This window comes from Leptodactylus fuscus, chromosome 1 (genome assembly GCF_031893055.1).
Source record: "Leptodactylus fuscus isolate aLepFus1 chromosome 1, aLepFus1.hap2, whole genome shotgun sequence".
NCBI lineage: Eukaryota > Metazoa > Chordata > Amphibia > Anura > Leptodactylidae > Leptodactylus > Leptodactylus fuscus.
This window is the reverse complement of record NC_134265.1, coordinates 49,898,191-49,924,492: the sequence shown is the minus strand read 5'-3', so window position 1 is coordinate 49,924,492 and position 26,302 is coordinate 49,898,191. Positions and strand designations below refer to the sequence as shown.

The window sequence follows — 26,302 nt, the reverse complement described above, 5'->3', positions numbered from 1 at the left end:
AGGGACCAATGCTCAGTCCCCACCCAGATCAGCTATTGCCGCTCCTATACAAGTATTAGAAAGTGGGGCAGAAGATCTGTCCACTACATAAGCAACGCTTCAGGGGGATTGCAACACTGTTCTTATTACTTGTATGGGAGCGGCGCTGCATGTACTCTCTGTCCTATAGATAGGTCATCAGTATGAAATAACAAATTTAGGGCTGGAAAACCCTTTTAAGACTGCGGCCACACATTGCAGGAAAGCTGTATTTTTCTATGCAAACTTGACTTTGGCTCAAGAGTGGCTTCTGCAGGAATGGGATATATAAATCTATATATATATCTTGTCTTTGGCTCAAAAAAACACAGCAAAATCTGCAATCTGTGTACTCAGCATTAGATGTAGTTAGGTAAACTATATCCAGCTTTCATAGATCTCATTTGCAAAGTAAAGAGTGAATGCAGCAGTATAAACTACATACCGTATATACTCGAGTATAAGTCGAATTTTTCAGCACAGTTTTTGTACTGAAACCCCCCCCTCGGCTATGACCAGCTGCAATATCAATGTATAGAATCTCCCATAAAATAGTGGGAAAAAAAAGAAGCTTTAAAAAATAAATAAATAAATAAGTTGTAAATCCCTCCTTTCCCTAGAATACATATAAAAGTAGAAAATTACTGTGAAACACACACACATTAGGTATCCCTGTGTCTGACAGTGCCCGGTCTACTGAATATAGGGGATCTGCAGTGTTCCTATTCCGTCGGGAAGGGGTTAATAGGAGCACTGCAGATACCCTATATTCAGCCAGACTGAATTCCAAGTGTGTGTGTGGGGGAAAAAACCCAGTCCTCAAGCTCAGGGAAGGGGCAGACAGACAACCAAACACCCCTCCCCTTCCCCAGCACCCAGGAACTACTGCACCCAAAAATTCCGACCATTTTAATTTTTTAAATTTTTCAGTAACTGCTGCATTTCCCCCCTCGGCTTATACTCAAGTCAATAAGTTTTCCCAGTTTTTTGTGGTATAATTAGGGGCCTCGGCTTATATTCGGGTCGGCTTATACTCGAGTATATACGGTATATCAATCTCCATTCACACTCCACTCCATTTTGTGTCAGTTTTTGCCGCACCAGTATTTGGGACATACCCTTTGAGACTGAAATGCTGCAGCTATTCAAAACCTATACCCCCAACAGGAAATCCAGCAGATGGCAAAGCAAGATGTGAATGATGCCTAAGTAGTGGTCCGTGATCAGTGAAATAATGGCAATGACATCAATGTAACCTCTTCAATACAGAAGAATACGGTTCCCTGGGAGAACGTCTTGTGCCTGGATGTTTTATTGAACAATTATAGAAAAATAAAGCCTAATTATAAATATTCATCTCTTAAAGTCCCACATCCCTATAGAAAAGGAGCACTTTATATTGAAGACATTGGTCCTTCAACCTCGGAGATCATCATACACGGTTCCATTTCATCATTGTCTGTTTAGTAACAAAAACAGACAACGTCAACCAGTTTATTACAAAGAATGTGGATTCCCGTCCGTCTCCTGTATCTTCATACATGTAGAAACCTGGAACAGAGAACCCAGATAACAAATGAACTTGTCTGGGCAAGTCACAAAAATTTACTAAAAGGCACAATGCAAAGGATGGGGAGGGCGGAAAAGACAAGAAAAATATATTCCATAATAAACACATAAAACGTTCCATTCTGTCCATTATGCTTAAAGCATCTGTAGCCGTGTGCAATTTAGAGGCAAATTCAGGGTAGAATAAGTGAATAAAACAAACAAACAAAAAAACGGAATGGTAGATTGGAAGTTTGCCGTCACAGTGACCACACACAATCTTCAGAGATGGTCGGGTACACATAAAATCCAGCAAATTCTCTTCAGCTTAAAGCCCCCTTTGTCCGAGATAAAGAACTAAATGGTAAATTCAGCTTTATAACATTGTATAAAAACATCCTGATTTACTCTACATAAAGACGAGAAGAAGTCGATGTATAAAATCAGAGTCTATACAACATATGATTTCTGTACATTTAGGTTCAAGTCTCTGGTTTCCCTTGTACACAGGTAGAATACTGAGTGTGAGGACTGCTGGCCGTCACATGATATAGGTGCCATCCTTATAATACTTGATGGTGTCCATCTGTTGGGTCATGACCAAGACGTCTTGAAAGCCCGTGCTGAGGCCAGACATGTGCTGGAAGTAGGCTTCCTTCTCCACCTGGATTGTGAGGTTATTGACGCCAACATCCTTCAGGACTGATGTCACCTATGGGGAAATACAGATGTAGGTATCATTGTAAAAGGGTAAACCGCGCTGTAGATTTATATACTAAAAAGCCAGAAAAATATAGAAAATATAAAAGTCATATCAGTCACAATGTTAGTTATATATGCATTCAGTGTATACACAGGGGTCCTCACACCCCAGTTCCTTCTTACTGTTCAACCATAATAAGGGGAGGTTTCCCAAAGTTAGGGCGGGTTCCCACCTGCGCCCAGTCTCTGCTTTCGGGTTTCCGTCTTCTGCCGAAAGAAACTGGTCAGTTTTCAAACCCATTAACTTGAATGGGTTTGCAAAGAGACCGCCTGTGAGCGTTTTGTGGTCTCCGCGACGAAACCATTCCTGCATGTCCAACAAAAAAACAAACAGTTTCGCCATGGACAGGCAGAAGATACTGTATATATGAATGGGTTTAAAAACTGACCGCTGGGTTTCCGTCTCCTGTCCAGTTTCTCTCGGCAGAAAACAGAAACCTGAAAGCGGAGACTGGTTGCAGGTGTGACCCTGCCCTTACCAGTTATTATCTTCTCCGCTAGGTCAGGTCATCAGCAGAGGTCCAACACCTTGATCCCTGCTGATCAGCTGTTTGAAGAGAATGCAGTCTCTTCCCAGAAAACGCAAGTGCAGCATCATTCACTGTAGAGAGACTGTTCTTGGTATCGCAGTTTAGTCCATTTACTTGAATGAAACTGAGTTGTGAACAGGCCGATTAATGTAATGTCACATGGCCTGTGAAGTAGTAGTAGCATGCAGTAAATGTAGCTACGTCAAACAGCTGATGGTTTTTGGATGTCGGACCGCCGCTGATCTACAAATGACGAACTATGCTAAGTATAGGTCAGCCTGCAATACTCCTTCAAATACAGCAGTTGGCGCACATGTCCTACCACTCCATTCAGCGATTTTAAGACTGATAAAGGCAGCTACGTACAGGCAACTTTCTGACAACCCCATAAACATTGAATGGAGCAGCAGGGCACATGCTTGTCTACTGTTCTGTTGCCATGTCTAGTCATACAGTTCAAATCAATGGCCATTCATGGACAGACCACGTCCGTCAGAGTAGCAGCCAGTGTATGTAGTAGTTCCTTGCATGGCCATAGAGAGGGGGATACCAAGCAGGACCTTGTCTTGGATAAGACAACCTCCTTAGAAAGTTATTATTCTCTGCAATAATTTCTATTACCTGTTGAATGATTCGTTGTTCCACAACATCCGACATCACTTGCACGTGTATAGTCCCTGCAATGATGGAGGCCGAATGGCGCCAAAAATGTGGATCCCGATAAGAGATCAAACCATCGATGTTTGAGATCTGTCAAAAGAAAATATAAGACAGACTAAGGAGGTAAATATTATGCAAGTCTGTGTTACATTGAAGACTAACCTTTCTTCATTTTCAGATTTATGAGATATAATAAAACAAAAATAAAGCTACTTTGGAAAGAATTGTGGTGAAGAAAGCGCCATGGTCATGTGAGACTCTGTGGGTTCTGCTCCCATCTCCTCCTTATCTACAGGTTTAGTACAAGTAGTGAAGCAGCGAGCGTCACTCACTGTGTATATCATCTCAAACACATAGGCTATATCTATTTATATCTAATAATAATCTTCAGCCAAAACAAGTAAAATCTCCCATTCCAGCTGATCTTAGTCATATGTGTATTGCCAAATCTATCTAACTATCTTCGGACTACCCCCCTTTGTATACTCAAACAAATGCCTCAGTATATACACAATGTGACAATATTAGACGGTATATATTTTATTTGTTATGGCCAACTGTGTGTGTGTGTGTGTGTGTGTGTGTATATATAGACCTCAGTAGTATAAAGAGACAGCTCCCAATGTAGATGGGTTATCAGGAATTAATATCTAGCTGTCACCTAACTGAAATGACTCATGTAATGCTGTAGACAGTGTCATATCTCTGCTTCTCTTCTTTCCTACTCCCTCCCCTCTTCATGGTCTGTGTGTCCGTTGTTCTGGTCCTCTGGACCTGAACAGACACCTGGGCGCAGATGTGAACATAGCGTAAGATTGCAATCACATGGCGCAGTCAAAACTACATCTGAAAAAAAACAAAAAAAAAAACGCTTTGATACGATTTTTTGGTGCCATTTTCATACTTCACAGGTAAAAGATGTTGTCCATCTTTCACCCGTAGTAAGAAACTGGAGCAAAAATCACATCAAAACTGCTTGCAATTTATTTCGGACAACTATACCAAGTGAATGTACAATAAAGAGAGAAATAAGAAAATTCACCTTCTCAAGAGCCGCGTTTATCCCCTTCTCAATTTCAGAAGGAATTCTGAGGAGGATGACTTGGCACGCGTCTTTCAGAAGAGGGAGGACACTTCCAAATATTAGGACAGAAATGAACAAAGAGCACAGAGGATCTGCTATGAGCCAGCCAAACTGCCGAATCAGGATGGTGGATACGATGACCCCCACACTGCCAAGAGTGTCTGCCAGCACATGTAGGAACACACCTGGAGGGGACAAGAGAGGGCACTGAAGGGTAGCTAGGAGGAGGACTAAGAAATGTAATACAAGGGATATCAATATTCATATTTGCCCATCTATAAAATTAATTCAAATCAGATCCATCACTATTTTCTAATCTGTTTTTATATTTTGATTGGAGATATTTTATTCTATTTTCTGTACATGTTTACGGGGACCGCCATCTTGTCTGAGCCTCTCCTCTACTCTGTTAATAGTATTTAGTGATATGCTTTATTGTAATGTCATGGCCATAGGTAGCAACAAACTGGACCAACTCATTGAGGTCTACTGGAGAGAATTCTTGACATGCTCTGGGCAGGGAGGAGGGTAGCTAAGGGCGGGTTCACATCTGCACCCGGTCTCCGCTTTAGGCAATCCAGCGGGTTTCCGTCTTCTGCGCCAAGAAATTGGACAGGGGACGGAAACCCTTCAGTCAGTTTTCATACCCATTCACTTGAATGGATTTGCAAAGTGACCGCCTGTGAGCGTTTTGTGCCTCTCCGCAGGGAAAATGTTTTTGTTTTTTTTAACTGGACACAAAGTTGGACATGCAGGACTTTGTGTCCAGTTAAAAAAAAACAAAACGGTTTCACCGCGATCAGGCACAAAATGCTCACAGGCGGTCACTTTGCAAATCCATTCAAGTGAATGGGTATGAAAACTGACTGCTGGGTTTCTGTCCCCTGTCCAGGTTCTCGGGGCAGAAGACGGAAACTCGCCAGATTGGCTTAGGCGGGCACGGGCGCAGATGTCAACCCGCCCTAAGCTGTGACATCATCTATTGTCAGCAGTGGATGCAATGATGGGTCTTATGTGGTGTTATATAGAGAGTTCTTATCTTTTTAATCCAGTCTGTCTGGGATATAAATGAGGTGACTGCTGCAAAGAATTGGCAAATGTAAGCCTTTTATTAGACTTTGTGGCCACAGTGAAAACTGCAGAATCTAGTAATCTATTGTTTTTTAATATGGATAGTGACATAAAGAAATACCACAGATTCGTAAAAAAAAAAAAAAAAAAATGTTTTCAGAAAAATTTGGTTTACAAAATCAGTCATTTTCTGGTGACACATTCCATCTAAGGTGGAATTGCTAGGTTTTCCCTGATTGGAGCAGATAATAGAATTAGAATAAAATGTATATTACATATATAGTAAAAGGTGTACCTACCACGCATGTTTGCATTCATCCCTCCTCCAACTGGTCCATGAGAATGACCATGGTTGTGAGTATGTCCGTGATCACCACCGTGTGAGTGACCATGACCGTGTCCATGACTGTGGCCATGTCCATGGTGTGAGTGGCCATGATCATGAGAAGAACAGCCTCCTCCTCTGGAGCCACCATGGGAGTGGGCATGACTAAAGGCACAGATACCAACCAGATTGACAAGAAGGCCCCCGACTGACACTGGCTGTTATGGGAGAGAAGAGAATTATTTAATAACTGAATGGATTAAAATAGTTTGTACAAGGTTTAAATGACAAACATGGCTGCAGTCTGTTATCTCTGGCAGTCTCATAGTAATGAATGAGAAGAGAGTCCTAGAGCACTTGCCACAGTTGGAATCGCCCTCCTGTCACTAGCACAATAATTCACATAACACAGTAAACATCTACCTGCTCATGTGTCTTTCAGTGCCCTACTAAGCATTGTGATATCACAGAGCTGTGTGTATGTTTGACAAAAGACCAATACAGGTCTCAACTATACTTAAAGGGATTCTACCATTAAAACCTCTTTTTTTTTGTGGATAAGTCTTCGGAATAGGCTTTAGAAAGGCTATTCGTCTCTTACCTATAGATGTGATCTCCGCCGCACCGTTCCTTAGAAATACCGGTATGCAAATTAGTTCTCTCACAGCGATGGGGGCGGGCCCCAGCACTGAAAATGCGATGGGGGCGTCCCTACTGCTGCTCGAGAACACGATCCTACGACGCCTCTATCTTCGGTTGGATCCTCTCCTTCTCTGTCGTCTTCCTCCTGCGTCATCTCCGACGCCTGCGCAGTTGGCTCTTCCAGTGAGACACCAGCAGAGCTGAGCGCGAATGCCGGCCGGCGGCCATTTTTGGGAGGCCGCTCCTGCATTGAACTTCAAGAGCAAGAGCAGCCTCCCAAAAATAGCCGCTGGCCGGCATGCGCAGTCGGCTCTACTAGTGTCTCATTGGCAGAGCCAACTGCGCAGGCGTCGGAGGTGACGCAGGAGGAAGACAACAGGGGAGAATCCAGCCGAAGATAGAGGCGTCACAGAATCGTGTTCTTGAGCAGCAGTGGGGACGCCCCCATTGCATTTTCAGCACTGGGGCCCACCCCCATCGCTGCGAGGGAACTAATTTGCATACCGGTAAAAAACGGTATTTCTAAGGAAAGGCGCGGTGGCGATCACATCTAAAGGTAAGAGACGAATAGCCTTTCTAAAGCCTATTCCGACGTCTTATCCACAAAAAAAAGAGGATTTAATGGTAGAATCCCTTTAAGGTGCAACCGAGAATCTGATTCAGTAAAGGTGAAGTGGTGAAGATCACATTATATACTGTACATACAATGTGGAGGCAAAGGGACAGACAAGTATATTTGGGAAACACCTCTAATGATAAATGGAAATATCTGCATGCTTACCGTTAACATATCTGTATTGATATCAGGTGGGTCAAAGATTCTGCCCATGGCCTCCATAAACACGAAGAATGAGATCACCACTAAGAAGAGACCATTAATAAACCCAGACAGAATTTCCACTCGGCCATACCTGAAACAAGAAGCAACGACAATGTAACATCTGTTACCTGTGCTTGTGTTGTATATAAAAGGTATGGATATATAGTGCAGCTATAGGACTCATCAATATGGAGAAATGCAGTGTCTCACCCATAAGAGAATATCCGTGTTGCCTTCCATCGGGTCATTAGTGCGGCGATCAGTCCCATGACAAGAGCAGAGCAGTCAAATAACATGTGGAAACCATCAGAGAGTAAACCCAGACTATTGGTCCACACTCCATAGAAGATCTCCACAAATGTGAAAGCCTAAAATCAGATCATAGAGGAGAGATCATAAATACAACCGCAAAGAAAAGAAAATACTCGCTAAACTATCGTATAAATTGTACGTCTAACAGTTAAAGGGTTGTCAAAATCGTCATTCAATTGAATGAGAGCTCCGCATCCGTTCAAGGAAATAAGAGCGAACCTGCACTGGTGCAGCAGGATCATACACAGTGTACAGCCGTCCACTGCCAGCACTGTACACTGTGCGGAAATGGGGCGAAAATTTAGATAATGCATGCCACAAAAAGTACCAAAATCTGGGTGCATTGGAGGCAACAACAGGCATTGGAGCATTTTCACACTGCCTGTCTAAATTTGTACAGTCTGAAACTACATGTATACAACCACGTGTATGTAGCTGGGCTGTGGTTAAACAGCACGGAAAGTACATGGATGACATCTTAGGAAATCTTTTAGAATTCTAGCTCAGTCATACAATGCAAAACACTGTGTGAATAGCCCCTTACTGACAACAATGGTGGGGGGTTTATCCAAACTCAGAGAGGCAGTTGCCCATTCTCAGATGTCCTTTGGGAAACAGAGCATCACTTTTCCTCTCCACTAGAACTGATAAATCTGCACATGGATGACCCATACACGCATTCCATGTCGCGACTACATAGACATTATAACTGCTCCTAATGCAGAAGTGAGACCCCATTACAACAAATGACAGAGATAAACACACAAAGTGTACCGCAGCCACAGCACTTAAAGGGATCCTATCATTTGATACCCTTTTTTTCTGACTAACACGTAGGAATAGCCTTAAGAAAGGCTAGTCTTCTCTTACCTTTAGATGTCTTCTCTACACCGCCGTTCGGTAGAAATTCAGGTTTTCTTCGGTATGCAAATGAGTTCTCTTGCAGCACTGGGGGCATCTCCAATGCTTCGAGAGAAATCTCCAGCGACGCCTCTATCGTCTTCTGGAACGACCTCTCCCTATGTCTTCTTCTGTCATGGGTTTCCAATCTTCTAGGCATTGGGCCTCAGACACAGCCGACTGTGCATGCCCGCAGCCAAAAGAAAATGGCTGCTTACACAGTAAGCTGTGTAAGTGGCCATTTTCTTGTGGCCGCTTACACAGTAAGCTGGTATAAGCAGCCATGTTCTTGTGGCCGTGGGCATGCACAGTCGGCTCTGCCTGAGGCCCGATGACTAAAGCCGACTGCACATGCCTAGAAGATTGGAAACCCATGACAGAAGAAGACATAGGGAGAGGTCGTTCCAGAAGACGATAGAGGCGTCGCTGGAGAGTTCGCTCGCAGCATTGGGAACGCCCCCAGTGCTGCAAGAGAACTCATTTCATACCGAAGAAAACCTGAATTTCTACCGAACGGCGGCGCAGAGAAGACATCTAAAGATAGGAGAAGAATAGCCTTTCTTAAGGCTATTCCTACGTGTTAGTCAGAAAAAAAGGGTATCCAATGATAGGATCCTTTGAATTTCTATCAGAATACTACCCACCAGATTTAGGCACAAGAAATAGAAGATCTGCCTGGAGTCATGCTCTTCAAGAATCTGCTTCAGTGAATCTTTAATAAACCTTGGCATGGACGGGGAGGTGCTGTGCAGAGCATCGCCCATGAAGGTATACAGAGGCGTCCCTTCAGGCGAGTACCCTACAAGGGTGCCTTTCTGTCCCTTCCTGGAGACTGATGCCAGGATATTTGCAGCTGCAGAATGGATCAAAACAGGTCAGTTAGATTTATTCCATATAATAAGCGTAGCAAAAATTGCAATTGACAAATGGCTGTATTATGTGTTCGGACTCTAGTCTTCATGCACCCCGCACATCATATACATTGGCACACAGCGGTGTATTATGTGCAGATCTTTTTCTGTAAGAGTCTCCATATGAATCTAAGGCTCAAAGTTGTTCCTTAAAGGTTTTATTATAGCTCTGTAAAACTCTGAAGCTGTATGGAGCTGTAATATGAGGCTATGCATAGGCCCCTCGCTGTCCCCAGCCATCGCTTTACAATTCTAGTACTTCCTCCATACAGCTAAAATGATGGCTCGGAATAACCAGTCTCCAGTTGAAGCCCATAAAATAAATGCCTCTATTTCATGCCTGAGCGCAGAGAACCATTTATTCTTACTCAGGCGGCCTGCGTTTATGTGAACATTCATTCAGCCTACAAAACCGTCTGTAATAGCCCAATCTCTTTCTACTCTCAGAAATAAAAGCTTGTCCTGTATGTAAAAATCGCTTCTTTTAAAGTGAAGATAAATGCAGCAAATTCTGAATAATGTCACCATTCAAGGTCTAAGTCAAGCAATATACAGTGCGGCTGAAACAATGGTGTGCTGCAGGATTATTTTCATGAATTATTTTTTTTTTTAATTTTTGGGTCGGGCTCTGTTCACGTCACTTTTTTCTTACATATTTAATATGTAGGAAATGTCCTGTTTGTTATGCGAAATGTGTCCACAGCCTTTCATTGCGTTTCGTCTTTAACAGGTTGATATATGTCATATAATGGCCAAGTCATGACGTACAAAAGGTATCTAGTTGAAACAAAAGAAAAAAAAAAAACCAGCAAAAATCCTTGTACTGCATCCATCTCAGTGCTCCGATAAAAAAATATACACTGGATAGCTGCAGAGTCATAACCGTCCATATACGTGGACTATACGTACACAGGAGACCAAAGATTTCGCATCCCTTGCATATCAGGGCAACTCCTCTAAGGCAGGGTTCACACAGAGTATTTTGGCTCGTGATTTGGTACGTAGACGCCGCGGGATCTTTTGCAGGTCGTATATGCTCCCATTGTTTTCAATGGGAGTCGGTACCGTATACACGGCGCTATTTTGCGGCCATGATTTTGCGGCGGCCGCAAAATAGCGCCGCGTATACGCCTCCCGTTCAGAGGATGGAGCGACATTTAGGAGCGCATACCTCACCTCCCTCTTTGCTTTTCACTGATGACCATGTGAATTATAGCATAGACCACAATGTGCAGGGAGTCAGGAAGACAGGCCATGGTACATGGAGGATATACTGGCAACGTACTATGGAGGGGCCTTCAGTCAAGAGTCCAATGGAAGGCTACAAAGTGGTGTGAACAGAGCCTGACTTGTGAAGTTCACCCTAACCATATTTGTCTAAATGATCCCATAAAATAGGTACTTAGGAGAAAAGCCTGGTACATGCAGTTTTGCATATTTGCTAAGTGTCAGTATGGTATGGGCTTTTCTCCTGCGGATGTATGCGTACACACACAATACTTACACAGCAGGAAGAAAATGGAGCTGACCACAACGCCTCCAGACAATACATGTTCAGTACTAGGCTGGTGCGCTGGCTTGTTCATAGCTCGGAGTTGGTCTGTTATAGGATGAGTCCAAAAATTCCCAAGAAGCAATGCACTCAGGACGATGACAAAGAACCCATAACGGGCGCTTTTTGAGATTTCCATTTTAACTGAGCAAACAGACTCCACATAGAAATCCAGAATCATGACGGAGAAAATGACAGTGATGAAAGGCATTACTAGAGACCACCAGGACTCGACTTTGCTCTGAAATAGAAAAAAAAACAAAAAACTAAATTTTGGGTAAGGTCTGAGTAAGAGAATAACATCAAAAGCAATGGGTGATGACTTAGGAATAGCAGTTATATCATTTATACATGGGGGCTCTACCAAGACATCAATAAGAGACTCTTTACTGTTCCATTAGTTGGAAAACCCAACCAAATATGATCTCCTTGGTTGGGTTGGAAAACACATTGGTGGTTTCCGAATGATCATCACTTTTCAGAGCAGGTAGGTAGTTGGCCTTCAATTACACAGCGACTTTGGACGCAACTCCCATTGTGTGAATAAATATCACCATGTTAACTGGCGACTCCATCACCAATATAAGTGAATGGAGTCACACTGCGTCCCCACTGGTACCATGCTGGTGACTTCTAATAGCCAATAGTTCGTGCACTGATGCTGTGTAGTTCTAGCCTTACGAGCTATATAGCAAATTTTCTTTAACAACAAATGACCTATGGTTAGTGTTAGATTGGCCAGTGTTAGATTGGTGGGGGACAGAATCCTGGTACTCCCAACAAATCCACAGATTAGACTGGCAGAGCCTCACTGGAAAATGCCTAGCTCTGTACACTGTGTAGTAGCCTGGAATGGTCCTGCAATTGTCCCTCATTCAAGTGAATGGCAGAGAGCTGCAATACCATTCACAGCCACTACCCAAAGTATAGAGCAATGCTCAATTTGCATTGGTGGTCAATGAGGACGCTGGGATTCGGACATCTACTGACCTGATGTTCATGACCTATCCTAAAGCTTATTAAAGTCCCAGCAAAAAACACAAGATAAAAGTCTGCTGAACTAGTTTTCAGCAAAATCATCCAACGATCCCATATATAGGTGTAGTAGTTCGACAGCAGGGAGATTTAACCTGAACTCTGCAGTATGATATCTTATCAAAGAAGACAACAAAAAAATTGAAAATGTCTTTTTCCTGACTTTCCTTGTCTTCTGTGATAAGATATTATGCTGAAGCAGTTTAACCAATTGCAGAAGTTTGGGTTAACTCTGCTACACCTGTGTATGTGGGTGGATTGTGGACGCACCGGCTTCCAGTCGCAGCTACCCGTATTTTGGTCCGGAACCTGAGGTGGCCTCCGCCTCAAGTTCAGGACCAAGAAACCCTGTGTGAACTTTCCCTTACAGTGTAAAAAGGCTACACCAGAAGATGGTGGGCGAAAGGTGATCATTGCTAGGTTATCAGGCACAGACTTCTATTCCATGACCTCTTGCCAGCACTTCCATTCTGCAATCTTATGTTACATAAGATAAGATGTCATATACTGCTAAAAGGACTTGAACAAGTAATCTTAAAGGGAACCGGTCAGCAGCATGTTATAAAGATGAGCAGATTGATACATAATTTTGTAGGGAAATATTCTGTATAATCTGTCATTTATCCTTTGAAATTTCTGCACTTTTTAAGTTGAAAATTCAAAGAGGGGGTCTCACCATTATGACTGTACATACGGAGATAGCTGTCAATCACTCATCAGACCGCCTCTTTGGTTTCTTGATATAGATATATATATATATATATATATATATATATATATATATATATATGTATATACACGATATATATCGTAGAGCAGAAATATCAATGGATAAAACAAGTTGTGTTCACATTAGTTCGTTTCTCCATTGTTCTGATCCATCAGAGGACAACGGACAAATTGCTAGTATAGCCATAATTCGTGGAGCCTGAAAGACCCCCATTGACTATAATGGGGTCCATCATGTGAATGTTGTTTTAAAACTGAACCCTGAAGGCAATTTCAGGCGGACACTGCAACGGAGTCCAGCGAAAATGTGAGCGCAGCCTTATACTGAATCTCATAAACCTATGTACCAATCTGCTCTCCTGCTCTATAACATACTGTCTGCAGACTGAACAGCATTCTCCATGTGACAAGTTCCTTCAGACAGGAATTGAAATAGATCTCATTCCTGTTCCCTCTATTTTCTGTCTTGAAGAGACGCAGACAGATCTGTTTTCTCTCTCTTCAGTTTATCTTAATGTAATATGTAAAAAACAGATGCAATGTGGACAGCTATATAACACATGACCTGAAGAGGCTGCAGATGGACATGGCGATTACCTCGGTAGTTGCGGTGAGGACGATGACCCATGGGCACAGTAATATGACAGAGACAAGGTGAGACAATGCTTGCAGACGCTTGGCTCCGCCAATATCTAAAGATAGCTTTCTGGAAGCCGTATGGAAACCAACACTGAAACATAAAGCCAACACAAGCAACAGTACTCCTCCCTGAAATCGACAAGAAAACAGATGCACTTCATTAATACAGGCCATGTTATACAGCAAAAACGGCATCGAAAATCTGCAGGTCGAGACATGAAGTGTAAGAGTGCTGAATAGGCAGGAATGCAGAAGTGCTACATACACATAGATCATATTCATATCTGCATGGTTTAACCCTATAGAGGAACAGAAGAACTGTTTAAACAAAAAAATAAAAAGAATCTGTTTTCTGTTCCCAGGGTCTCCCCATTGACTATAAAGAGGTCCACCGGGTACCCCTTGTTTTCTCCCTAACATTGACATACAAATAAGTAGGGCTTGCAGGACTGTTTCATCCATGGTCAGAGGTTGAAGTTAAAGGGATCCTATCATTAAAATCACATTTTTTTTCTTGATCACACGTATGAACAGCCTTAAGAAAGGCTATTCTACTCCTACCTTTAGATGTCTTTTCCGCGCTGCCGTTCGGTAGAAATCCCGGTTTTCGTCGGTATGCAAATGAGTTCTCTCGCAGCACTGGGGGCGCCCCCAATGCTACGAGAGAACTCTCCAGCGTCGCCTCCATTTTCTTCAGGAACGGCCTCACTGCGTTTTCTTCCGGAGCTGGTTTTCAAGAAAAATGGCTGCTTACACAATAAGCTGTATGTGGCCATTTTCTATTGGCCGCGGGCATGCGCAGTCTGCTCTGCCCAAAGCCTAGAAGATTGAAACCCGAGAGAAATCTCCAGCGCCGTCTCCATCTTCTTCAGGAACGGCCTCTCTGCGTGTCTTCTTCCGGAGCTGGGTTTCAATCTTCTGCGCCTCAGGCAAAACAGACTTCACATGCCCGTGGTCACAAGAAAATGAAACCCAGCTCTGGAAGAAAACGCGCAGGGAGGCCGTTCTTGAAGAAGATGGAGGCGGCGCTGAAGAGTTCTCTCGCAGCATTGGGGATGCCCCCAGTGCTGCGAGAGAACTCATTTGCATACAGATGAAAACTGGGATTTCTACCAAACAGTGGTGCAGAGAAGACATCTACAGGTAGGAGAAGAATAGCCTTTCTTAACGCTATTCCTACGTGTGATCGAGAAAAAAATGTGATTTTAATGATAAGATCCCTTTAAAGCCTGCAACACAAATGTGTCTGCACCAACAGCATGCAGAATCATACAGAGTAATCTCAACCCCCAGATATAGTGCATTAGAAAGTGGCAAAAATGTTCATTATATAGTATCGGGCAGCATCTTTCTCTGCTCTTCAGTCGGGCACATGTGAAGGCTCATCCACAATCTGTGTGCATACGTGTGGGGGTGTCAGGAGAGGCTGCTAAATGCTATTTATGCTCTGCACTTCCTTCACAGTAGGGTTCTACTTTGTTTTTCCAGGAAGACGACGGCCTCAAATCGCTCTGTGTGAACCTAGCTTTAGTCCCTTCCATCTGGATATCAGTGGAGTTCAGAGGTCAGACCCCAAATTGACTTCATGGCATTTCTTAGGCCATGTTCTCAACAGGTTTGGAATTATGAAATGGCAACATAAACTACCTTATTCCATAGAAACATATATAGTACAATTGTTTTTTAGATAATGGGAGCTCATTAGTGACATATCTGATGGCTTGCCCACAGTGGGGTACACCACTACCTTCCTCCTGACATATACCTCCATTGTGGGCAGAAAATAAGACCTCCTCCATGTGCTCAATACATGAATAGGAAAGCTGTGTAACAACCACTGCGGTAGCTGTATTCACTGTCATACCGGTTACCACCCAACTTTCTGAAGATTATATACCAAATCAGATGAACTGTAAGAAAAAAAAAAGGTGGCTGTCCGAGGATCCTAACACAACCCCATTTCACAGCTTGATTTATGGCTGCAATATCAGGACTTCTCATGGTTCTAGCTAACTCCTTGGACCCAGCAGGAAGCATATGGTGATCAAAGTCCAGGTTAAGCGGAGTTCTACTAGTACTTACTGCTGCTAGTAACACTATATAAACCCATATATCCTAATAAAATAGTTCTGAACATATGTGTGTGTGAAAAAAAGTTAAGACCACTGCTGCAGAAAACAGCTTGTGCACTTGTCAATGCTTTTGCTATTTTCCACAGCATTTCTGCAGCGAAACGACACACTGCGTTTTTTTCTCATCCCATAAAAGACCATGGGAAAAACAAAGCGTTTCTGAAGGTAAAATTAACATGTGCCATTTTTCTAAGACACACTGGGGCATTTCTGCAGCGTATTTTTCTGCAATGTGTGGTTCAGATTCAATTCAATCTTATTCACTTTGCTAGTCTTCTGCTGCATTCACGTATTCAGAATTGATGCACTTCTGCAAAGTGTGGTCTAAGCCCGTGATGGCGAACTTATGGCACAGGTGCCAGAGGTGGCACTCAGAGCCCTCTCTTTGGGCACCCATCTGTAGAACAGATTATACTGTGTGGGGGCCACCGTGGAGCAAATTATACTGTGTGGGGGCTACTGTGCAGCAGATTATACTGTGTGGGGGCCACTGTGGGGCAAATTGTACTGTGTGGGGACCACTGTGCAGCAGATTATACTGTGTGGGGGCCACTGTGGAGCTGAGTGTACTATGTGGGGGTCACAGTGGAGCAGAAAGCTCTATAAAGCCCCATTCGTATGACCATATTTTGCAGGTCTGTAATTGTGTGCAATTGTGGATCCCCACATTATTAAGGTTAAATTGCCGTGTTGGCACTTTGTGATAAATTAGTGGGTTTTGGGTTGCAGTTTGGGCTCTCGGTCTCTAAAAGGTTCGCCATCACTGGTCTAAGCCATAGAGAAGTGTCAGACTAAGTTCGCTGATGTGCACATCTCCTGATACATAGAATATGTGACCACACATAGAGGTTGTGTGATGCGAACAAGATGATGCATTAGAAATGGAGAGTCCACTTACCTTGTGGTCTGCAACACCTAGGAGGGAGAAGGCAGTGTATAGAAAGTGTGTAAGTGCACTGTCATGATGTCCTTCAGCTGATGGAGTAGTGTTAAGGAAAGTGGTCATGATCTGAGCATGCTCTGATAACAGGTAGATATGTCTGTTACACGTGACAGATGTCAATAGCTTCCTTTTTTCTTACACCTACACAAATGAAGCTGTTAACAAAAATCCCATGCTGATGAGTGTTCTGATTTTTTTTCCTTAGTCGGTGCATGCATTTGTAATGTGGCATAAAACAATAGAGAATTTACCTTAATATGAACAATTTCCCTTACAAACTCATATCATATGAAATATTGACTTTCCTTCTACGGTGAAGTACCACAATGGATATAAGGGCTATTCCCTTTTCTCATAGTGATGGCAGACTGCTATAGATCACACTGCTCCATTCACTTCTATGGGACTGATGGAGATCATCCTTCTGGAAGTTGCATAGTAGTAAGTGGAGCAGTGGACATGCACATGTACTATTGCACCAGTGACATAAGGCGCATTATTATGATCGTTGGGTTCTGAAAGGTTGGACCCTGAGTAATCAAACATTCATCCACTGTTCTGTAGAGAGGCGATAAATGTAAAGAACAGGCTAGCCTCTTTAATGGCTGTCAAATGCAGCTACTGCCTAATGCATCGAGAGGTTAATGCATGAATGATGTGTTTTCACTGACTCTACTGCAACTTAGGTACTGCTACATTAATATCCATGTGAGGAACAGACCTCAGACAGACCATCTATAGCAGACCTGGGCAATGTACGGCCCGTAGGCCATATCCGGCCCTCTGACTGATTCAGTCTGGCCCGCATAGCTTGACTAGGGAGGAGTGTCTTAGTGCCGACAGGACAGTGCAAGAAGATGGAGACATGTGGTGTGTGTCCTAAGGTGCTGAGAGGGGAGGGAGGGGGAATGTGAGATGCAGGGAGTAGAGTGTGTGCATGTCTGTCTGTGTCTCAGTAACCTAGGGGCAGAGATGGAGGGGGAATGTTATACTGGGGCAGAGATGGAGGGGGAATGTTATACTGGGGCAGAGATGGAAGGGGAATGTTATACTGAAGCAGAGATGGAGGGGGAATGTTATACTGGGGCAGAGATGGAGGGGGAACATGAAACTGGGGGTAGATGAAGGGGGCACTTAAACTGGGGGGGGGGACATTAAACTGGGGACAACTGGAGGGGGCATTAAACCGTGGAGGTAGCTGGAGGGGGACCTGTCTGCCTCTAGTTGCCCCCAGTTTAAGGTCACCCTCTAGTTTCCACCAGGTTCAGGTCCCCTACAGTTTAACTGTTGCTTTCAGCTGCCCAAGTTTAATGTCCCCCTCTAGTTTCCACCAGTTCCATGTCCCCTCTAGTTTCCACCAGTTTAAACTGGGGCACCAGGAGAGGAACTTAATACTGTGGGACATTTGGAGGGGAACATTATAATGTGGGGACATATAATGTACAGGTGACTGTAAGAGGATTATACTTTGTGGGGGCACATGAAAAGATGATTGAGAATTGGCGGAGTCAACGTAGAAGTGGGTGGAGCTAAACGTGCCATGGCGCGGCCCTCTAGAATAGTTTCAATTTCTTATGCAGCCCCATGGGAAAATTAATTGCCCACCCCTGATCTACAGTTATCAACAAAGGATACGGTGCTCAGCAATTTTGGCCATCAGATCATCATTATCGAAGAGTAGTAAACATATAACAGCAATGATGAAAAATGCGGCACCACGAGTCTGAGGAAATAGAGACAGGAGTTAAATACGCACTGGATCAGCCACATCAGATGACAATTCTGAAACATGTCTTCTTAAATCTTAATGTTACATTGTTTCTGCTATTCCTTCTTAATAAACTGAGACAGCTGTGGGCGAGTCCCAAGGCTAGATTCGCACTAACATCGCTTCTGGGTTGTTTGGTTCTGTCAGGGGACCCAAAAAATGGAGAGGCTGACCTCACTGACGATAATGGAGTCTCTCGGGTGTCTGTCATTTTTATATACCGCTAGAAAGCCAACAGTGTGCTGAATTGAGTGTAATGCCTACTTTCTCGTTATGTGCCCCAGGCCAAAAGATATCACTGATGTTACAACGGAAACTATTTCAGCCCACTGTTAGAAGGGCATTCCTGACAGGCTAGCTGCACTGTGAGCTACGATCCCCCCCCCCAACTGACTATAGTACTCATCCATAGACTAGTACTGGGGGGCGTTCTTCACAGCTTAGCGTCACGCTGGGGAGTAAGTAATGCCCCCTCTAACAGTATAGGGCTATGCGTGAATACGGTCAGGGGAGAGTGTGTTCCTCACAGCCCAGCTAGATTGTCAGGAATGCCCTTCTGACCGTGGGCAGAGATCGGTAACTGCGCCGATATCTCTTGCTCTGGGGCACATAACGGGAATTCAGCGCAGTGTTGGTTTTCTAGTGGTATATAAAACCGAATGTGCCTGAGGATATCAAAGATCCTATTTAAAGGGAGCAGTGGTGTTGGCTGTCGGCATATGCCCTGCCATGCTATTCAGACTAATTTTTCATGCTAGGTTCCCACTAGTTTCAGCCTTTCCATTTTTCTGGGACATCAGAGGACCAGAACAACGTATAGGTGGATTGCTACAAGAACAGTCACAGAGAGGCCAACGGACATCATTGACTGTAATGGGACCCGTCGGACGTCTGGTCTTTAAAACTGAAACTGCTGGAAGTACACAGCGATGGATTCTGCAAACAGACTCCAATGTAGATGTGATTGTAGCCTTAGTACAGTAAAATCTAGGTACATACTCTTATATCACATCACATTTTCTAGGAAATATCAATGAAAAAAGTGTAGCTAAATGAATACCTTGGACGGTACGCCGCTGGAACCGGTGAATAGTACAGTAAGCAACGTTACAACTACAATATCACTATGTTCAAACAGCAGCAAAGTCCTAAAACAAATAAAAGACACAAGCACATAACCGAAGGAAATACAAGCATTGACATAAAAACCCTCAACATTGAAATGACACATTAAAAAAACAACTTCTTGAATAGTTCCATGGTAGTCAAGACCATCCAATGGCCTATTTTTTCCCTACACAAAGATCCTATTCCTAACATGGATGCTGGTGTAGCACATGCAAAAGTCATGTGTATAGTGATATTCAATGGAGGTTGCTGACAGATGCGTCTGTTCATTTGTCCATAGGAGAGGCACTGCTCAGCGAGGGACAATGGCTCGAATGAGTTTACAATAGTATAGTAGTAAGTGCCCATAGTGCGGTTTGTAAGCGTTAGGGTTCACTAGTCAACCCCTTTACAATAAAACTTCATACTGGCCACTACATTTTGCAGCAGGATGAAAGCACCTGACTACTAGCGGTCCCAGGAGACGGTCAGTGATCAGCTTTGTCTTTAGGATACAATCCTTTGTATCCTAAAGACAAAGTGGAGATGCATCAACTTTTTTTTTAAATTATGATTTATAAATAGAAATTCATTTACCTTAAAGGCCCACAAAGTGTAAGGCCAAAGAACCACAGGAGTGAGATAATACAGCCAACGAAAGCATGTTTCACAATACTGATCCACTAGAACAAAGACATAGCAAGGGTTAATATAATCATGTCCAAATCCGATTTACCATTTAATCCTTTTACAGCCACTTACACTGGATTTCATGGACTCGTATGATCGTGCAGGGTGCAGGTGTTACATATGTGACAGCTATAACAGCAGTAAGACGCGCTGCCTCATCGATCTCCCCTAATTTCGCTAGCCTAGGTGCTTGCAACGGGGTCATGGTTGATGCCCTTCCCCAGATCCAACTCTGAGTGATGAAAGACCTCTAACTTATTTTTCTGTATATCATCAGTGTTAAAGTGTGTCAACATGACGGTAACATTACATTGTTTCGTGAAATCCTGAATACAATAGATTAGCACAAACCAAATGAGATTCATTCCCTAAATGATAACACACTAGTATGGATGCCATGTCTCTGCTACAATACAGGGACTTATTAGACAATGTATGCCTAAGATTTCTGGGAAAGGAATATGCAAATAGGTCCATTAGCTAATTGATGGGGCTGTGGCACGGACATGAGCTGCAGGCTCTTTTTTGTGAATGGCATCACATGATATTTCTGCAGCAGGTCCCACTCAAGTGAATGGGACTGAGCCAATACGCTATGCAGCCCCATGACTTGATATTGATGACCTTTTCTAAAGACAGTACTCACTTGGCGTCTTGTAACCGTCTTCCCAGAAGAAAATGGCTTTTGAAACAAAACCATAAAAATTGCACACCTGTGGAAAGAAAGGACAACTATGAGACAAAAATATATGAGGATAAAACAAGTACATTCGTAGAGACAGTACACGCTGTCAGGATTTGTGGACGTAGATCTTCAGTACCAGCAAAGTGGATGACATTCTAACAAGCGTCTGCCATAAATGCTGCGAAAATAATCTCCAAAGAAATTGTCATTCGGTGCAGATTGAAAATCCGTCCCATCAATTCTTTCTGTGGATTTTCAGTCTTTGCAATTCATAGGGTGAAATCTGTACAAACATCCCATGCTAATGCACGCAGAGGTTACTGCAGATTCCATAAGAAATCCACAAGATTCTATGTGTGAGCGTAGTCCTATAAGACGTGATGTCCATGGTCTGCTGCAAATTCACAACTAGCTTATATTTAAGAGATCATCTTTCTTAGAGCGCTGTCCAAAAAGCAAACAGCTCCGAGCCGTTTACCCTGTAGTCACAGCAAGTAAAACAGGTTTGTTAGTGGCAGCATGTGTTACATGAAGCCATGACTATATACAGTATCCTGAACACAAGATACTCAAAGTCTACATTGCCACTTTACAGCAATAATCTGGAGTCGAGGTCTAGATGTGTTCTGTGACATCTATTGTCAGTAGTGGATGTACTGAAGGGGTTATCCAGTGCAGTGTTATCTATAGAGGTTATCTTCTATTGTAATAATATCTGTGATGAAAATGAAGTGACTGCTGCAAAGAAAACCTGTACAGTATAGCATGACAGAAAATTAAAAATATATTAAAAAAAAAATAGGTTTAACATACCGTATATACTCGAGTATAAGCCGAGGCCCCTAATTTTACCACAAAAAACTGGGAAAACTTGATGACTCGAGTATAAGCCGAGGGGGAAATGCAGGAGCAACTGGAAAATTTAAAAAATTAAAATGGTCGGAGTTTTTGGGTGCAGTAAGTGCTGGGTGCTGGGGAAGGGGGTGTCCACAACCGAAGCCAAGGAGAGAACGCCTCATCTTATTGCACAAGTCAAGTGAGGTACAACTCTCTGCTTCATCTGTGCACGGCGCATAGAGTTACTGGTACTAGAATTTATTTATATAGTGACAATATATTCCGCAGCGCTTTACAGATATTGTCAACACTGTCCCATATAGGGCTTCACAATCTACCTTTCCTATCAGTATGAAACCCACAGTGAGAACATACAAACTCCTTACAGATGTTGTCCTTGCTGGATTTGAACCCAGGACTCCAGCGTTAACCACTGAGCCACTGTGCTGAGTTATGATTTTTCCTGGCTGGGCTTGTGTTTATGATAAAATCACACTTTGTATATCCAGGAGAGAAGTATTACAGTCTATATCAGGGGTCAGCAACCTTCGGCACTCCAGCTGCTGTGAAACTACAACTCCCAGCATGCTCCATTCACTTCCATGGGAGTTCCAAAAACAGCAGAGCAAGTATGCATGCTGGGAGTTTTATAATAGCTGGCGTGCCAAAGGTTGCTTAACCCCGGGCTACATAATATGAAACCAGAGCATAACATACATCACAATGAAGCTACTTACCCTAATTTTAATATAAAGATAAACTGTACAATATGGACTACTTTTAGTAGATCGTAGGACTCAAAGATACCAAGAGCCTTGAGAAACTTGGTGAAGCAGAGAAGAACAATGTATCTAGTCAGTCTGCAAAGAAAAAAAACAAGAGACATGATTTGAGAACTTGGTCATCTGACAAAAATCGCCATTAGTGGCTCCTGACTAGTGGGGGTTTTTCATACCAAGGGGTCAAATCCAAGTAATGGCACTGAAATGAGGACTTTTTAACGTGGAGTTGGGCACAAAAATGGCATAAAGCACATGAAAAAACCTAGTTAAACTGCACACCAATTCTGCACCAAAGTGGAGGACTCTAGTGTAGATGTGTTTACAAAAACGGTGGCAAAAAAAATAAATAAAATAAATCTACTATTGTCACCATCCCAGGGACCGTATTAAGGTAATCCACTCCATTAGCCTTTGTGGGGATTTCACTTCCCACCAGTCACATGACAAGTCCTCATCATAGGATGACAGTTGTATGGAGATCGTTGAGACTAGAATGTAGGGGTTAATAGTAGGATCTTCCTGATGTGGCGTGGTTCCAGTGGGTGGCGCTACTTCAGCTCCAGGCATGTTAGATAGTCAATCACATCTACCAAAGCCTCCACCGTGGCTTTTGTAGTTGCAGTGTGGTCCTAGTATATACCTACAAATGTTTCTTCTAAATGTAACCTGCCTGTTGTCATGTGCGTATTGTCGAATACTAACAATCACAGGAGCTGAGGTAGCGCCACCTACTGGTTTCACAAGTCAATGAGAACCTACTATCAACCACTCCATTCTAGCATCTCCTATACAAAGGCCAACAAGGTAAGAGGGTATACCATTTTTTTTTTTATAAACTTTTTTTTTTAGTTTTCAGTTTTTGCTGCAGTTCTGCAGGTAATCGACAGCAAAATGTATTGCAGACTTTATTACTGAACTCAATGGGGAAAATAAGCAACAAAATCGCAACCATTCCCCTACATTAAAATGTCTGATGTGTATTTTTGCTGTGGACCTTGTCATACAAATCTGAAGCTGAACATCTGAGCTGTTTCTGCCATGGTTTACAGTTTTGATATGGGATGGGTCTGCACGCTAATTTCCCCGTGGGGCTAATCTGCCTGTGACCACCCACCGCATTTCCAGAGCTATTGCCCGCGCTGAAACTGCACTTTAAACACAAAAAAAAAAAAAAAAAGAAAAAAAAAAAAAGCAATGCCGCCTAATATCATTGCAGGAATTCAATCCCTCATGAGGGTAATGCCCAGTTCACACCTGAGTTTGGGGACACCCCGAATGGAAACCTATACGCATAAAAAAAATCAGTTACCTAAGGAAACAGTAGACCCCATAGACTATAGTGGTCCGTGTGGTTTCAGCACGAAACATGCAAAGAGAAAAGTCCTGAAGGTTAAGGCCCCACGTGACTTCCCGCAGCAAAAAAGCGCTGCAGGAAAAACCACGGTTGCAATGCATCATGGTTCTTCCCGCAGCGCTTTCAAGAGAAAGTTCGAGGACTTTTCCTCCGCGGACTTTCAGTTACAATTATACCTATGGGGAAACCGGTGGCGTTTCCATAGATATAATTGACATGCTGGGATTTCCAAAACCGTGCCAGTCTTGGATTCGTGGTGTGTCCGCACCGCGATTTTTACCAGAAAGTGGGAATTGGATTTGCTACAATCACATCCACTTTGCCCTTACTGTAAATCGCTGAGATGTTTCCCACACTGGAGCCCTGGCCAAAAGCAGCACTTTTCTCTCTGCATGTATAGGGTATGGGGGTTTCCTTAGATAACTGCTTTTTAATGCATATAGGATTAAAGGAGCGTTCACGTTCCGCTGCTAATGACTGTTCAAAATCTTGCACGGACATTAGCAGTGGACACTAGCTGTGTCTGTGACATTTTTGATTAATTTAAACGGAGATCGGGTGCGTTGTTTTACAGTCTGTGGGTGTCCTTAAGTGTCCGTTCACAAAGATGTCTGACTTTTCAAGCAGACAGAAAAAAAACTACATGTTGGGTTTTACTATCCGCTTGAAAAGTCGGACATCTTTAGGAACGGACACTTAAGGACAGACACGGAGTGTAAAAGAACACACCCGATCGCCATTTAAATGAATGAAAAATGTCACGGACACAGCTAGTGTCCGCTGCTAATGTCCACGCAAGATTTTGAACGGACATTAGCAGCGGACACTGACGGTAGTGTGAACGACCCCTTAGTTTGGGTGTGGAATCCCCGAATGTAAACCCAAACGCAGATGTGAGCCCGGTCTAAATCATTCAATGGTAACAATAGGGGGCAGTAGCCACTGGTTTTTTACTATGATTCTGACTGCAGCAAGAAAAAAAACAATGCTGTGTGAACAGACTCTGAAACTTTGCTGACTTTCCACTCATAAATCCAGTCTGGAACAGGTCGCACAAGGTTGTCCACATGCTCAGGGCTATAACCCCATATAACTATCTACCTATCTATACATACACCAGTATATATTATTATATTATACATACATACATAGTCATTCTAGAATTGTGTATCCTGATCACTGATATTCCACAGGTGGTGATCAGTAATGGGATCCCCCTGTAGCACAGGTACAGTAGAACTACAGGTCGGAGCATGCAGCTACCTGCTCCCGGACATGTATGACACACACGTCTCACCTGGACTCCGGGGCATCCACAGGCCCCAGCCTGCCGGTGCTCATCACATTGCTGCTATACTTCTCGTCCATGTCTGCGCCTCCCTTATAACCTCATCTAGACACTTCTGGGACGTGGCTCCCAGGAATCAGCACCCACAGCGGCCTACAGCCGAGGACACCCGGGGAGGGCACCGCGGTATGATGAGGACATACAGGGAACCAAGTGACAGCTGGAGCCCGGACACATATTCCGGATACACAGCCTCCAGCACTGCCAGCTAGACGGCCTGCGCTGCTGATGGAGCAGGAAGCGTCACAAGTCACGTGACACTAGCAGCTACGGGAAGCGACAGGGAAAATCTTCCTCACGCAGAGCTTTGGTGGCGTTTCCCTTTCGGTTGTCGAGTACTGGGAACAGGTTGGGTCAAACTTCCTCGTGCTGTCTGCTTTCGCTTCACCATAGACCTCAGCCTAGAGAGTCAGGGATGGAGTGCTCATTTTTCCGTGCCGTATAAAATAAAACAATTTGCCATGGTAAAAAAAATTTGAAAATATTTGGTATATATTTATAACATTAAGCACCCTCTTTCTCAACATACATATGCGGTTAGGGTTAGTGCCATGTTTGTCTCCAAAAAATACCAGCCAAGTTAAAAAAACAAACAAAAAAAAACAACACAAACAAACAAAAAAATACTGCGTGGTGTTTGGGGCGTGGCTTATTATTATTATTATGAATAACTTCATATAGCGCCAACATATTCTGCAGCACTTTACAAATCAGGGCTCGTTCACATCTGTGCCCGGTCTCCGTTCTGCAGGTTTCCGTTTTCCGCACAAAACAGAGGCAGGAGACGGAAACCTGCAGGATTCTTTCATACACATTCAATTGAATGGGTTTGAAAGCTGTCGGCCGTGAGCGGCGGTGAGCGTTTTATGCTCTCCGCCGCGAAACCGGTTTTTTAAAATCGGACACAGAGTCTGACATGCAGTACTCTGCGTCTGATTTAAAAAAAAACGGTTTTGCGGCGGAGAGCATAAAACGCTCACAGCCGGACCCGCTCTGATAGCTTTCCGTCTTGCCGGCAGAAGACCGAAAGCTGAGAACGGAGACCCGAACGCTAGTGTGAACCTAGCGTCAGAGGACACATGAACAGACAATATGAGACATTACAATGTGACAAAGAA

At 43.4% G+C, this 26,302-nt stretch overlaps 1 protein-coding gene across 1 annotated transcript; it reads right to left on the bottom strand.

The window, feature by feature from the left end:
• Positions 1-1,312: 1,312 nt before the first annotated feature.
• On the bottom strand, positions 1,313-25,402 carry SLC30A5 (solute carrier family 30 member 5). Its single transcript, XM_075270146.1, has 16 exons — positions 25,134-25,402; positions 22,438-22,560; positions 20,825-20,891; positions 20,086-20,171; positions 19,442-19,529; positions 18,249-18,336; positions 16,569-16,645; positions 13,497-13,667; positions 11,088-11,376; positions 9,317-9,525; positions 7,671-7,828; positions 7,422-7,551; positions 5,973-6,216; positions 4,561-4,787; positions 3,480-3,608; positions 1,313-2,278 (listed from the first exon to the last, which is right to left on the bottom strand). The coding sequence occupies exons 1-16, from the start codon at positions 25,202-25,204 to the stop codon at positions 2,108-2,110; spliced, it is 2,328 nt and encodes a 775-aa protein (XP_075126247.1). The 5' UTR covers positions 25,205-25,402; the 3' UTR covers positions 1,313-2,107.
• Between the last annotated feature and the right edge of the window lie 900 nt (positions 25,403-26,302).

What these genes read in the sequence shown, in the direction of transcription:
- SLC30A5 (XM_075270146.1), bottom strand. Translation starts at nt 25,204, where the DNA reads ATGGACGAGAAGTATAGCAGCAATGTGATGAGCACCGGCAGGCTGGGG. An exon ending in GATGAATGCAAACATGCGTG is followed by an intron (nt 4,788 to 5,972) that starts GTAGGTACACCT and finishes TGTCCCCTCCAG; the next exon opens with GTGTGTTCCTACATGTGCTG. An exon ending in AACAACGAATCATTCAACAG is followed by an intron (nt 2,279 to 3,479) that starts GTAATAGAAATT and finishes ATTTCCCCATAG; the next exon opens with GTGACATCAGTCCTGAAGGA.